Source organism: Eleginops maclovinus, chromosome 11 (genome assembly GCF_036324505.1).
Source record: "Eleginops maclovinus isolate JMC-PN-2008 ecotype Puerto Natales chromosome 11, JC_Emac_rtc_rv5, whole genome shotgun sequence".
Classification (NCBI taxonomy): Eukaryota; Metazoa; Chordata; class Actinopteri; order Perciformes; family Eleginopidae; genus Eleginops; species Eleginops maclovinus.
In genome coordinates, this window is record NC_086359.1 from 10356352 (window position 1) to 10369254 (window position 12903).

The 12903-nt window shown below is 41.7% G+C and overlaps 1 protein-coding gene across 5 annotated transcripts; it reads left to right on the forward strand.

The window, feature by feature from the left end:
- Nucleotides 1-395: 395 nt before the first annotated feature.
- tcerg1b (transcription elongation regulator 1b (CA150)) lies at nt 396-12531 on the forward strand. Of its 5 annotated transcripts, none has more exons than XM_063895933.1 (21): nt 396-508; nt 1787-2018; nt 2309-2449; nt 2745-3012; nt 3101-3343; nt 4373-4432; nt 5006-5203; nt 5359-5465; nt 5743-5831; nt 5916-6076; nt 6252-6339; nt 6696-6831; nt 6948-7037; nt 7132-7250; nt 7539-7689; nt 7867-8031; nt 8167-8349; nt 10518-10712; nt 10834-10917; nt 11255-11355; nt 11748-12531. In XM_063895933.1, the coding sequence occupies exons 1-21, from the start codon at nt 462-464 to the stop codon at nt 11947-11949; spliced, it is 3060 nt and encodes a 1019-aa protein (XP_063752003.1). In that variant the 5' UTR covers nt 396-461; the 3' UTR covers nt 11950-12531. The 5 variants fall into 5 exon arrangements, with proteins under 5 accessions (XP_063752003.1, XP_063752004.1, XP_063752005.1 ...); XM_063895934.1 differs by having other exon boundaries at nt 10518-10697; XM_063895935.1 differs by having other exon boundaries at nt 3137-3343.
- The last annotated feature ends 372 nt before the right edge of the window (nt 12532-12903 follow it).

A 12903-nucleotide genomic window follows, 5' to 3' on the forward strand; every position in this document is an offset into this window, starting at 1 on the left:
CTGATCTCAATGGGAGGACTCTGTTTATATCCATGCTAAATCAAAATATATAAACAGTGTATATCATTTTTTTAAAGTGAAATATATCTATTTTTAAATGTAAATGTTATACCTGTTCACAACAGAATATAACACAAAAATAATCATAGCATATAAATATCTACCAGCATCACGAGTAAACATACACAGAAGTAGAAAAAAATAATGGTTTAAGTGGTAGTGATTGAGTCCAACTTGAAGTCAGCTACTCATTGCATACTGTATGAACCTTATGTGTACAGTCTATGAACAAAGACATTAGGAAAAACTGGAGCCAATGAATGCTTGACCAAACCTCCGTGTGAGAAACATGAGCCAATTAGAGCTCACTGCGCTTTGACTGCCATACAGGTTTAGCCAGTACGAGACGTAGAAACCACTTAGGGGCGTTTCCAGGAAGAGAGTTGTTACATTTTCCTGTAATGGCGGACCAGACAGAGAGCGAGGCTATCGGGTTCAGCGACAACAGGTCAGATAATAGCAAATAGAGTGTTAAAATGAATTTGCGCTCAGTATACTACAAGCCATAATCAAAGCTTTCAAGCGAGGTTGTTTAGCGTTGTGTGTGTTTTATAAGGTGGCGATAAACAGCCGTTTAAGTTGTGAATGTAGCCTTGCTCGCTAACTAGCTTGCAGCTAACTAGCCTGTGTTTCCAAGCGGCTCGTCTCTGCACTCAGATCTCTTACCACGCGGTAAACATGGACATCCACATCAAACACAGACAGATGTTTTTCTCCTTATGATTGCCTCCCTCAACAGGCCTTGAGTTTTGCGTTCACTCACAGATCCAGTCTTTGTATGCTTTTTTAAATGTTAATGCCAAATAGCAAGCTAGCTAAGCTATGCTGTATTCATTAGTAAGCAGGAGCGCACAACTCCGCCAATTCAGTGTTTTGAATGCACTGGGGTACTGTAAGCCTAGTTTGTTATAAACGAGATTAACTGAGTGCTTGATTTACCCGAGAACCATAGTGTGTAGTCTTTTGTCCGACAGGATATCACCCTTAAGAACATGTGGAATAATAAACATTGTGTTGGTTATAACGGTGCCTCACCCACTGGATCCGTAGCAAAAACATCCACCACGTCACAGTGTGATTGCTTCTTTAAAAGCGTATTCCTGCAGCTGATATGTTGCAGGTATATCAGCGCAAACGTATCTTTACAACACTATGCATGCAAAATAGTTTACTGCTTAGAGTTATCAGTGATCTACAAAGTTGTTTGTATTAGTCTGCTAAACTAGCCTAGCTACTGCATCACCCTCTCTAGTAAACTTAAACAAGATTTGTCTTGATTGATAAGCATGTACTTAAACATGTTTTACATGGCCTTTTGCGTTATATAGGTGTTGTAAATATTCTTAGATTAGATTCAACATAATTTTCGAAGTATGCACGGATTTTAGCAACAGAGACAACAAAATGCATTTAATAATTACGAAAAAATAAGAATAGGATTCAACAGTTAGAGGTAGAATTACACTAGATATAATCAGTGCAGAGTGGGCAGTGCAGGTAGAAGGAAAAAAAAGATGTATTCTGCTGGTCTAAATATAGGTAATGCTAATAGTAAAAGGTTACAGACCGCTGCAGATATGGTAAGAATATGGTGAAAAGATCCGGTATGTAAAGTATTAGTATGCCAGTACTGATCAAAGTGCTCATATAGTAGGTTTTTGAAGATGCTCCTTATTGCTTTGCCATTGAACACATGTAGTAACTTGATATTATTTTGCTTTGTTAGAATGGTGCAGCAGGCGGTGCGGTTTCGCAGCCCTGCGCCTGCACCCGCACCCGCCCAGACCCCAGTGTTAAGAGGCCCACCACCTCTCCTCAGGCCACCGCCACCCCCCTTCGGGATGATGAGGGGACCTCCGCCACGACCCCCATTTGCACGTCCACCCTTTGACCCCAACATGCCGCCCATCCCACCCCCAGGAGGCATGCCACCACCCATCGGACCTCCACATCTACAGGTGACTGTTCAAAACTCCTATAAGACATGTATGTCTCTCTTCATGGAAGTTTGGGCAGAGAAATGTTACCTTTGCCTGCAGAGATGTGCTACACTGCATTTATAGACATATTATAAATACAAGGAAGAATATGACTGAAACGTTTTTATTTTACTTAATTGATTTAAGGATCCAGTACTGTCGACTGCTTCTCTGTCTCGCCCCCCAGAAATCTTTTGGGCTAATTTGTTACCTTGCTCTACCGCTTACAGTCTGAAAATGTAATGCTCTGTCTCTATATTTTGCTGCAGAGACCTCCGTTCCTTCCGCCTCCCATGGGGAACTTGCCGCCTCCTCCGGGGATGCTGTTTCCTCCAGGGATGCCCCCTGTTATTGCATCTGGAGCCCCGACAGAGGAAATCTGGGTAGAGAACAAGACGTCTGAGGGAAAGGTAACCCAAAAGTCTTACTCAAGCACATCGTACAACCCCTTTACCTATGACATGGAGAATTCATTATTGAGTTTTACAGTTCAATTTACAAGTTTGAAATGTAGAAAAGTAAGGTTTAGTGATGAGGAATAGATGGATGTTAGACTTGAAATAAACTTTCCTCTCTAAGAATATAATTTATTATGTAAACAGGGGTAAAATGATAAATGTTCAACATTAGCCCTGATTTGTATGGTTTGTTATTCCAGACTTCCAAAAGTCCAAAATGTTTTCTTGTCTATTATCCTCTCCGCAGGCATATTACTACAACGCCAGGACTAGAGAGTCATCGTGGAGTAAACCAGAAGGTGTAAAAATCATCCAGCAGTCTGAACTGAACCCTCTTCTTGTAGCGGGGTCTGGTCCAAATGTGGGGGTGACGGCAGCTGCTAGTTCAAGCAGTGTTAACACCACAGTCAGTAGCACAGCAGCCATGCAGACTCAGGCCCTGTCCACGACCCCCTCCCGCACACTCGCCTCCAGTCCAGACTCCAGCACGCATTCCCCCTCTGTGACTATTTCAGGTAAGTGCACATTCTTTTAGCAACCATACACTCACAGACACAAATACAAATTAAAAATCCCTCCGTTCTGTCTCTGTGTTACAAAAAGCCCCTGTTGTAGCAGACCTACCCCCTGTCGCCACAGTGTCTTCAAGTGTAGCTGTGTCTCCAGTCACTGTGGTAACAGTTTCCACGATGCCATCACCTGTAACGGCGGTACAGACCATGTCACTGCTTCCTGCAGGGCTGCCTCACAATGTTGCCCAGCCCACTGCAGCACTTCCTGCCTTCCCCCCTGTGATGGTGCCTCCTTTCAGAGTTCCGCTGCCGGGTATGCACATCCCTCTCCCAGGTAAGAACCACCAACTCAGCAAGAAACAACAGACCACAATATCAAACTGCTATCACTAAGCTACCACAGGAACTGCAGATTTATTATTTTGGAATCCAGTAAAAAATACAGGAAAATATTTTGTGGCGACTAATATTCAGTCTGTGTGATAAAAAACAAAAACTGAGTTTAGCCAGTGGACTCCAAAATGATCGGTTATTGAAAGGAATTTAGAGATACATGTCAACGTCACACGTGCCTCTTAAAGGCTTCCCAGCAAATATCTCCGGGTCATAAATCCGTTCAGTCATCACATGTTTGTCAGGTAATTTGGTTTACGGTTCACACTACAAGTCTTGGGTGCAGTTGCTAAAACTGAAGTATGTGCTAATGTGAACGCTCCTGTGTGTTTGCTTTCACGTGCTTTCTGTTACTCTTCCCCTTGGTCATCTGTTTGATTCCTTCTTTTATTCTCTCTGTCCCTGATTCTTGCATCACTTTATCAAAGAAGCTCTTTCTGGTTAACTCTCTTTCATACTAAAATAATAATAATATCAGGTCCTTTCTTTCTTATCGTTTTTTTTAAAATGGTTAATGTAGAAATAGAGAGAAGTCCCTCCCCTTCAGGAAGATCACCATGCGACAAAATGTAGTTAGACTGACCAATTTTTTTTTAAACAAATAAATGCATCTTTCTTGACGTTAAAAATGAACTTTTGAATTGACAAAAAAAGGATTCATCTCTCGCCCCACACATTTTTCCTTAAGTAGGTTCCATAGGAGATAGAAATGGGAGGAACTTGGCCTCTCTATGGCTTCCAAATGAGATTTAGTTTGCAAATCTAACATACTGTGCTTATTCCTAACATCTGTCACAATTACATTACATGCTGCTAATAAACATTGCACAACACTAATGCACAACCCAAATGTTAGGAGTGCGTTTGTTCTGCTTGGGGCCACACACACAAACTCTTACACACCGTGGTAGCTTGTGTCTAGTGTCCTGCTGTGTTCAACCAGATGCTTGCTTGTCCGTTGTTCTTGCAGGTGTAGCAATGATGCAGATAGTAGGTGCCCCCTGTGTAAAGGCAGGCCCCGGCCCCAACGGTAAACACCCAGCAACTCGCCTCTCAGACCTACAGTAGCTGGCATGGTAGTGAATGATGTCTACATGAGTCATGTGGTATATATGGGAACCCCTAAACACTGAACGATGTGAACATGATCCATCCACAGCACAGTAGAAATGTTTTCTATTCCAACAGCCTGATTATTATTAAATTCTTCACCCACAACATGTATTATTGAATCCATTACTCACCCTGTTACCTTACATTCTAAATTTAAGAAAATGGGGGTTTCCTGTTTAGGTTTCCTATAATGCTTCCGCCCTGTAGAGATGCAGTGATCTTGCAGATAGGGCTACATGTTAGTGTTGTTGTCTTCTTTTGTGGCATGGTTATGAGTGTGTATTTGTGTGTGTGGTCACTGCTTTGTTTCTTGTGTATGTGGCTAGTTTTTAATAGTCTCACCTGTGAAAAGCCGGGGAGTTACATTTCACAACAAGATAAATAAACAAAAGCTTTTTTAGTGTAGTCCATCAGAGCTACTGTCAGTCGCTCGGACAAAAATATGAGTCTCAAACGATCATGGTCTGTTTTTTCCCTCTCTGACTAACAGGCATGCTTCCTGGCATGGGCCCGCCTTTAGTTTCGATGATGCACCCACAGCTTTTATCGGCCGCTCCTGCCTCAATGGCTGGATCAATGCAGCTCCCCGAATGGTCAGAGTACAAAACCGCTGACGGGAAAACTTACTACTACAACAACCGGACACTGGAGTCCACCTGGGAGAAACCACCCGCCCTGGTGGAGAAAGGTAGGCACTGCAGACGAGAACACAGGCTTTCTCTAGCCTCACATACCAAGATAGTGTCCAGCAGCTATGGTTGCTATTTAGCAGGTTTACTGAACTTGTTGATGTACAGAACAGCTCTTTTAACAATCTCATTATTGTGTCCTCCATGTCTTCAGAAAAAGAAGCAGAAAGGATCAAAGAGCGTCTGGCCCAAGAGGAAGCGGAGGCGATGGAGATGGAGGACGAGGAGAACAAAATGGAAAACACTAATAATGAGAAACTGGTATTTAAATGAACACTTACATATTTTTTGTTCCAAATGGCGAGGTTGCAATGACCATAATGAAGAACAGTATATTCTCAAAGAATATTCTTAAGGGGTTGGATAATAATATTTTTTTCCACATGCAAGAAATCGTATAATTTAGTATAATAAAATATGAAAAACACACATTATTGCAAAGACATCACAAAATGAACGAATGAATAACGCTATGGTATTAGTGTCAATTAAACTGTAATGGAAATGAATGATTCTTGTCTTTTGTGGATTTTTCAAGGAGCTTAAAGAAGAAGAGATGACGGAGGAGGAAAAAGCAGCGCAGAAAGCAAGACCTGTAGCCACCAACCCCATCCCCGGCACACCATGGTACACACACCTCATCCCAACCACAGCGTCCTGCAGCTCCACTTTGTTGCAATAAACCCTAATGCCTTGTTTTCTGTATATCAGGTGTGTGGTGTGGACAGGGGATGAACGAGTGTTCTTCTACAACCCGACAACACGGCTGTCCATGTGGGACCGGCCTGATGAGCTGGTCGGCCGAGCTGACGTTGACAAGCACATCCAGGAGCCGCCGCACAAGAGAGGCCTGGAGGACGTCAAGAAGACGGGTGGGGACAAACACACTTGCATGCAGTCAGGATACTGACATTCAACACAGTACTTTAGATTGTTATGAGATGTGCTTGATGTTTTTATGCTAAGTAAGAAAAAGCTGCTATATGATAACCTTAAATGTTGTTTGCTGCAGTTGATGTAGTATTTATATTATGTCTGTGTGTTCAGTCATAGGTGTCAATAAGGAGGAGCCAGAATTAGCCATTGCTACCGAAGAGAATCAGGATGAGGAGCCCACCAAAGCCAAGAAGAGGAAGTAAGTTGTGCCTGACTGCCCTTACTTGATGGATTTTCTATAGTCTTTAAAAGTGATATTGACCAATGTTTTTAGAAAGCATGCATTTTATTACTGATGGTCATAATCAGGAATAATTTGAGCTTCCTTGTGGACTTCAGAAATGATTTTGGTCCAATTTGGACTTCTTTACTGGCCTATTTTACAACACTTTGGTATCATGTGAGAAGTTATGACTCTAATGCTTAATTGTTTGTTTAGTGATCACAAAAGTGCTGTAAAAAAAAATGTCAACCCTCCATAACAGTCTTTTTGCATCCTTTTCCCCCTGTACTGCATCCCTCCACCTCTCTGACTTTGTGTTATTGCCCTCACAGGAAGGAGGAGGTGAAAGAGGCGGACTCTGAGAAGGAAGCAGCAATGGAGGCCGAGCTCAGAGCTGCCAGAGAACGAGCTATCGTGCCATTAGAGGCCCGGATGACCCAGTTCAGAGAAATGCTGCTGGAGAGAGGGGTAACACACATTTTACATACAATTGTTTTTGGTTTATTGATTTAAATGTTGTCTTCTGTGGAGGTAGAAAACATGTTCTTTGACCCTAATGCCAGCGCTGTCTGTATAACCTTTAGGTGTCTGCATTCTCCACTTGGGACAAAGAGCTTCACAAGATTGTGTTTGACCCTCGCTACCTTCTGCTCAACCCAAAAGAGAGGAAACAGGTTCGGTTCATTTCCTTTTCTGATGTGTTTTTCTCTTTTCCCTTACTGTCCCTCTCACAGTATTGTGACATGTATCGGCTTCTTTTTTTTCAAGGTGTTTGATCAGTATGTGAAGACGCGAGCGGAGGAGGAGAGGAAGGAGAAGAAGAACAAGCTGATGCAGGCCAAAGACGAGTTCAGGAGGATGATGGAGGAGGCAAAGTTCACACCAAGGTATTTTTGTATTTTTAAAGTAAGTATTGATAAGTTACTTTAAACTTTATTGCAACATCACTATTTTGTTAGAATAACTGTTCTGATTTTTGTGTTTCTGTTAATAAGCATGAGTAAAAAGTGCCACATACTGTACATGTGATTTAAACAGTTATTTTACAATCTCCTATATTTGGTAATATATTATTATTAGTATTAAGTAGTTAGTAATTGTTTTATTTGTTGTTGTGAAATGATTTAAACTGTTCACAGTTGAAACTGATGTATGTTATTTTCCTATCTTTACAGAACAACGTTTAGTGAATTTGCAGTAAAGCACGGCCGAGACCCGCGATTTAAGACCATAGAGAAGATGAAGGACAGGGAGGCCATCTTCATCGAGTTCATCACTGCTCTGAGGAAAAGGGAGAAGGAGGACTCCAAGTCCAGAGGAGAGAAGGTATCACTCGCTCACATTCATACTAATGTCTTATTAGTATTATTTTCTTAAGGTGAAAGGGGTCAATTGAACCAACCATCTAAAGATCTTTAACATCCGCAGGGGTTCTGCCTTACTGCTGATCATTTGTTTTTCTGAGAGATTCCCAATTTGTTTTGTGTTTGTGTTTGCTCCCAGGTGAAGCTAGACTTCTTCGATCTCCTTAGTGAGCAGCACATAGAGGGAGGCCAGCGGTGGAGCAAATTAAAAGAGAGGCTCGAGACTGACCCACGATACAAGGCTGTGGAGAGCTCCGCACTCCGAGAAGAACTTTTCAAACAGTACATGGAAAAACAAGCCAAGGTAGGAGCATGGTATTTCTGTATAGCCACACCCTTAGTATAAATTCGCCAAGTACGTGTGATTGACTTGGAGTTTACAGCTCTATTTTCGACATCACCTGACAAACAGATCTGACACGTGTTTTATCCCCCACAGTGTGTGGACATCGATAAGGAGCGAGAGTTGGAGCGGCAGGCTCGTATCGAGGCCAGTCTCAGAGAGAGGGAGCGGGAGGTGCAGAAAGCTCGCTCAGAGCAGACCAAAGAGATCGACCGAGAGAGGGAGCAGCACAAGAGGGAGGAGGCCATCCAGCATTTCAAAGCTCTCATGTCTGATATGGTGAGTGGCTCTGCTGCTTTTTCATTTCCACATCAAAGCTGCTGTAATGTGTTAAAATGTATTAATCAAATAATATTTTGTAATTACTAATCTATGTGCATCGTTATATAGAGTGTTTAACTAGATTTGCTAAGAAAAATGGATTGGCTGCAGATACAGTGGGGCAAAAAAGTATTTAGTCAGCCACCAATTGTGCAAGTTCTCCCATTTAAAAAGATGAGAGATGCCTGTAATTTTTATCATAGGTATACCTCAACTATGAGAGACAAAATGAGAAAAAAAAATCCAGGAAATCACATTGTAGGATTTTTAATGAATTAATTGGTAAATTCCTTGGTAAAATAAGTATTTGGTCACCTACAAACAAGCAAGATTTCTGGCTCTCACAGACCTGTAACTTCTTCTTTAAGAGGCTCCTCTGTCCTCCACTCGTTACCTGTATTAATGGCACCTTTTTGAACTCGTTATCAGTATAAAAGACACCTGTCCACAACCTCAAACAGTCATACTCCAAACTCCACTATGGCCAAGACCAAAGAGCTGTCAAAGGAGACCAGAGACACAATTGTAGACCTGCACCAGGCTGGGAAAACTGAATCTGCAATAGGTAAGCAGCTTGGTGTGAAGAAATCAACTGTGGGAGCAATTATTAGAAAATGGAAGACATACAAGACCACTGCTAATCTCCCTCGATCTGGGGCTCCACGCAAGATCTCACCCCGTGGGGTCAAAATGATCACAAGAACGGTGAGCAAAACTCCCAGAACCACACGGGGGGACCTAGTGAATGACCTGCAGAGAGCTGGGACCAAAGTAACAGAGGCTACCATCAGTAACACACTACACCGCCAGGGACTTAAATCCTGCACTTCCAGACGTGTCCCCCTGCTTAAGCCAGTACATGTCCAGGCCCGTCTGAAGTTTGCTAGAGGGCATTTGGATGATCCAGAAGAGGATTGGGAGAATGTCATATGGTCAGATGAAACCAAAATAGAACTTTTTGGTAAAAACTCAACTCGTGGTGTTTGGAGGAGAAAGAATGCAGAGTTGCATCCAAAGAACACCATACCTACTGTGAAGCATGGGGGTGGAAACATCATGCTTTGGGGCTGTTTTTCTGCAAAGGGACCAGGACGACTGATCCGTGTAAAGGAAAGAATGAATGGGGCCATGTATCGTGAGATTTTGAGTGAAAACCTCCTTCCATCAGCAAGGGCACTGAAGATGAAGCGTGGCTGGGTCTTTCAGCATGATAATGATCCCAAACACACCGCCAGGGCAACGAAGGAGTGGCTTCGTAAGAAGCATTTCAAGGTCCTGGAGTGGCCTAGCCAGTCTCCAGATCTCAACCCCATAGAAAATCTGTGGAGGGAATTGAAAGTCTGTGTTGCCCAGCGACAGCCCCAAAACATCACTGCTTTAGAGGAGATCTGCATGGAGGAATGGGCCAAAATACCAGCAACAGTGTGAAGACTTACAGAAAACGTTTGACCTCTGTCATTGCCAACAAAGGGTGTATAACAAAGTATTGAGATGAACTTTTGTTATTGACCAAATACTTATTTTCCACAATCATTTGAAAATAAATTATTTAAAAAATCCTACAATGTGATTTCCTGGATTTTTTTTTCTCATTCTGTCTCTCGTAGATGAGGTATACCTATGATAAAAATGACAGGCCTCTCTCATCTTTTTAAATGGGAGAACTTGCACAATTGGTGGCTGACTAAATACTTTTTTGCCCCACTGTATTTCACATATCATCTGTAAAAGCACTTTCACAAGTCTGTTGGCAGGAGCACAACACTTACTAGTTTTTAGTTATTAAAATGTTTTACTTTATTTGGAATCACAGCAGCAGTGCACGATAATCTTTTTAAACATATATTTACAGAATATTCCATCTTTTCAAAATGTAAATAACTATTACAAATACAGAACATGGTTATTTTTTTATTAGATATAGAAAAGGTAAGCCTTAAGCCTTTTCAATAATTTTTTTCTAGCAGCTCCGCTATTCCAATTAAGTATTTTGTTTTAATATGTTTGATGTAGAAGCCCAAAAAGTTTTCCAATTTCAGAAATATTTGTTTCAAATTCAGTATAACTCACAAAAGTATTTACTCTAGGACTTGCCTTACTAGTGTTTCTTTTTAATCCTTCTTAAGGTACGATCTTCAGATGCAACATGGTCAGACACGCGTCGTAATCTGCGGAAAGACCATCGCTGGGAGTCGGCGTCACTGCTGGAGCGAGAGGAGAAGGAGAAGCTGTTTAACGAACACGTAGAAGCACTGGCCAAGAAAAAGAAAGAACATTTCCGGCAGCTACTAGATGAGACCAGCATGGTGAGGAGTAAAAAGGTGCCAACAGCAGTCCAACTTCTTTGATCAGCAAATATAACCAGTGTGTCAAAGGATAAAACACTCTGCAGCTTTAAAAAAAATGTCCATTTTATATATTATTCATTTGTTTCTGTTGTAGATCACGCTGACAACCACATGGAAGGAGGTGAAGAAGGTTATCAAGGAGGACCCTCGCTGTATTAAGTTCTCCTCCAGTGACAGAGTAAGACTTATTACAATGATTCTTGAATTCTTAAGAAGATTACAGTTACTTGACAACAATTGGAAATATACTAGAGTTTTTTTACTCTAGTGACAGGTCAAGACCTACTGTGTAGCTACACTGCACAATAACAAAGTAGAAAATATCAAAGCAATTCCTCTAAGTGAGCAAAAACAGTCTTAAAAGAGCAAAACTAGGAACATTACCTGTCATTGTTCATGAAAACCAAACCCAAGCTCTGAAATGATCAACAGAGTTGTTAGTATTTATGTCTCAAAGTTGTAAAGGTGCAATTTATCTGAATGTTGGTGTCTGATGTGTTGATCTGTGTTTGTAGAAGAGACAGAGGGAGTTTGAAGACTACATCAAAGACAAGTACATCACAGCCAAAGCGGACTTCAGAACTCTGCTGAAGGAGACGAAGTTCATCACATACAGGTCGGTACAATTTCTCTTATATACTAGATGTGCAAAATGGAAACAGTGTCTCTAAATCATTCCACATATTCCGTTGGACATGTATTCTATGTTGTTCAAAAGTTTTGAATCACCTGGTATATTCATGTTTTTATTCTTTCCTTCAAATCTTGTTGTTTTAACAGATTAAAACGGTATATTTCATAAACCAAACATATTGTCTACATTTTAAATAGTTTTTACAGTTAACCTTTTTTGGCTTTGTTGTAAAGCAAAGTCTCACCATACGAAATGATTTCTAAAGAAGAGACTTTAACTTAAATCAAAACAGCAGTTGTTGTCCTTAAATCTCACAGAATGGATAGTATGACCATCCTGTCATTCCCCCTGTCTCACTTCTTCTCTTCCCTCAGGTCGAGAAAGCTGATCCAGGAGTCAGAGCAGCACCTTAAGGATGTGGAGAAGGTTCTTCAAAATGACAAGCGGTACCTCGTTCTGGAGTGTGTCCCCGAGGAGCGCAGGAAGCTCATCATGTTCTACATCGAAGACCTGGACCGCCGTGGCCCGCCTCCTCCCCCAACTGCCTCTGAGCCCACCCGACGCTCTACCAAGTGACCAATCACATCATCTTCTTGGCCGGTTCCTACTCCTCCTTGCCTTCCCTTTGGCCAGAGCATGATCTCCTATGAACTCCCCCCTGATCTCCCCGCCCATCAGGCCCACGGCTGGCCTCACAGTGTTGTATCTGGGGCTCATGTCGCTTAGAGATGTACCATAGAGATGAACGATTAAGGTCTCTGTGTAATGTCACCTCTTAGCCCTGAAATAGCCCTGCATTTAAGGCAGGAAACTGAAGTCACCTGATATGGAGGTGACCCGTTGAGCCCTCGTCTCTGACTGACAACATTAGAGGGAGAGGAATACTGATAAGGCAGCTGCACGAGAGGTGTAAGCGGATGTAAAGGAAAATGAGTGTGAGTGAGAATGAGTGTGTGTGTGTGTCTGTGTCTGTGTGGTGTGTGCATGAATGCGTGTGTGTGCATGTGACTGAGGCGTCCGTAAGCCTTACTGCTCCACTTTGCCAGTCATCGTTTCAGCGGCTCAGTGTGAATGTTAGTTTCTGCTCAGTGGTTTACTCTGATGTTACAGCAGTTTCTCTGTTGAATGAAATAAAGGCAACTTCCACTGTTTTTTCAATATATTGTCCTGATTTTCTGTTCTAAATTAATACCTTGCATATTCTCTTGGATATTCAGACCCTTTACTCAAGAGAAGCAATCCAACATAGAAAATTGTCCACTAGAAGTAAATATTATGCATTCAAAACGTTCCTTAAATAGAATGATGTGCATATTAACAACAAATTGTACCTATATTATTCAGAGTGTCTTGTAAATTCTGTTGGATTAAAAATACTGCTGCGTTTTACTGCTGGAAAGCTTTACATGCCTATTTTTTGCTGTCTAAGAAACATTTATGCTGCAACATGTTTGAATTGGACAATGCAAATACTTTTTAATGTTCCAATCTTGTTTCAACGTTGCGTTTTAAAACCATGTTGTTGCAGTA